Here is a 447-nt window from a genome sequence, read left to right on the forward strand (position 1 = left end):
TACAACAAAGTTACAAAGACGCGCTTCTGGTCGTGTGACTGATGCAGTTATTCGACCCCTAAATGAAGAGCGAGCTGTTCAAGCTGCTGCAGATCTTCTAGGGGAACTCTTCGCCTTCACGGTATCTTATTTCTCATGTCTTTTAATAGATTTTGATTGCTTAAGGACTCAAAGGAGAAATTTTGATATCCATCGATCTTCTCATTCTGTTTCTATGAGGTTGTTTTGCATCTGCAATTGGAGTCATTGCATCAATAAGATCACTTGCTTGTCTTAATTAAACTTGTTTTCATCAATTCAATTGGTTATGAAATAGACAAACACGTCTTCTTCTTTTTAGGTTGCAGGGGCTGCTCTTGTCTATGAGGTGCAGAGAAATGCCAGAGGAGAAGCTAAAAAGGAAGAGAAAAGACAACTAGAACTAGCTGTGAGCTCTCCTATACACAC

General features: G+C 39.6%; 1 protein-coding gene across 1 annotated transcript in view; it reads left to right on the forward strand.

The window, feature by feature from the left end:
• LOC17874320 (OPA3-like protein) overlaps positions 1-436 on the forward strand; it is a gene marked incomplete at both ends in the record, with an annotated part of 769 nt that extends 333 nt beyond the window's left edge. The window contains 2 exons of the mRNA XM_006279130.2: positions 4-121; positions 341-436. Coding sequence (XP_006279192.2) covers positions 4-121; positions 341-436 — 214 coding nt within the window. The remainder of the gene's footprint in view (positions 1-3; positions 122-340) is intronic.
• Between the last annotated feature and the right edge of the window lie 11 nt (positions 437-447).

The sequence above is a fragment of the Capsella rubella genome, unplaced genomic scaffold (assembly GCF_000375325.1).
Source record: "Capsella rubella cultivar Monte Gargano unplaced genomic scaffold, Caprub1_0 scaffold_99, whole genome shotgun sequence".
NCBI lineage: Eukaryota > Viridiplantae > Streptophyta > Magnoliopsida > Brassicales > Brassicaceae > Capsella > Capsella rubella.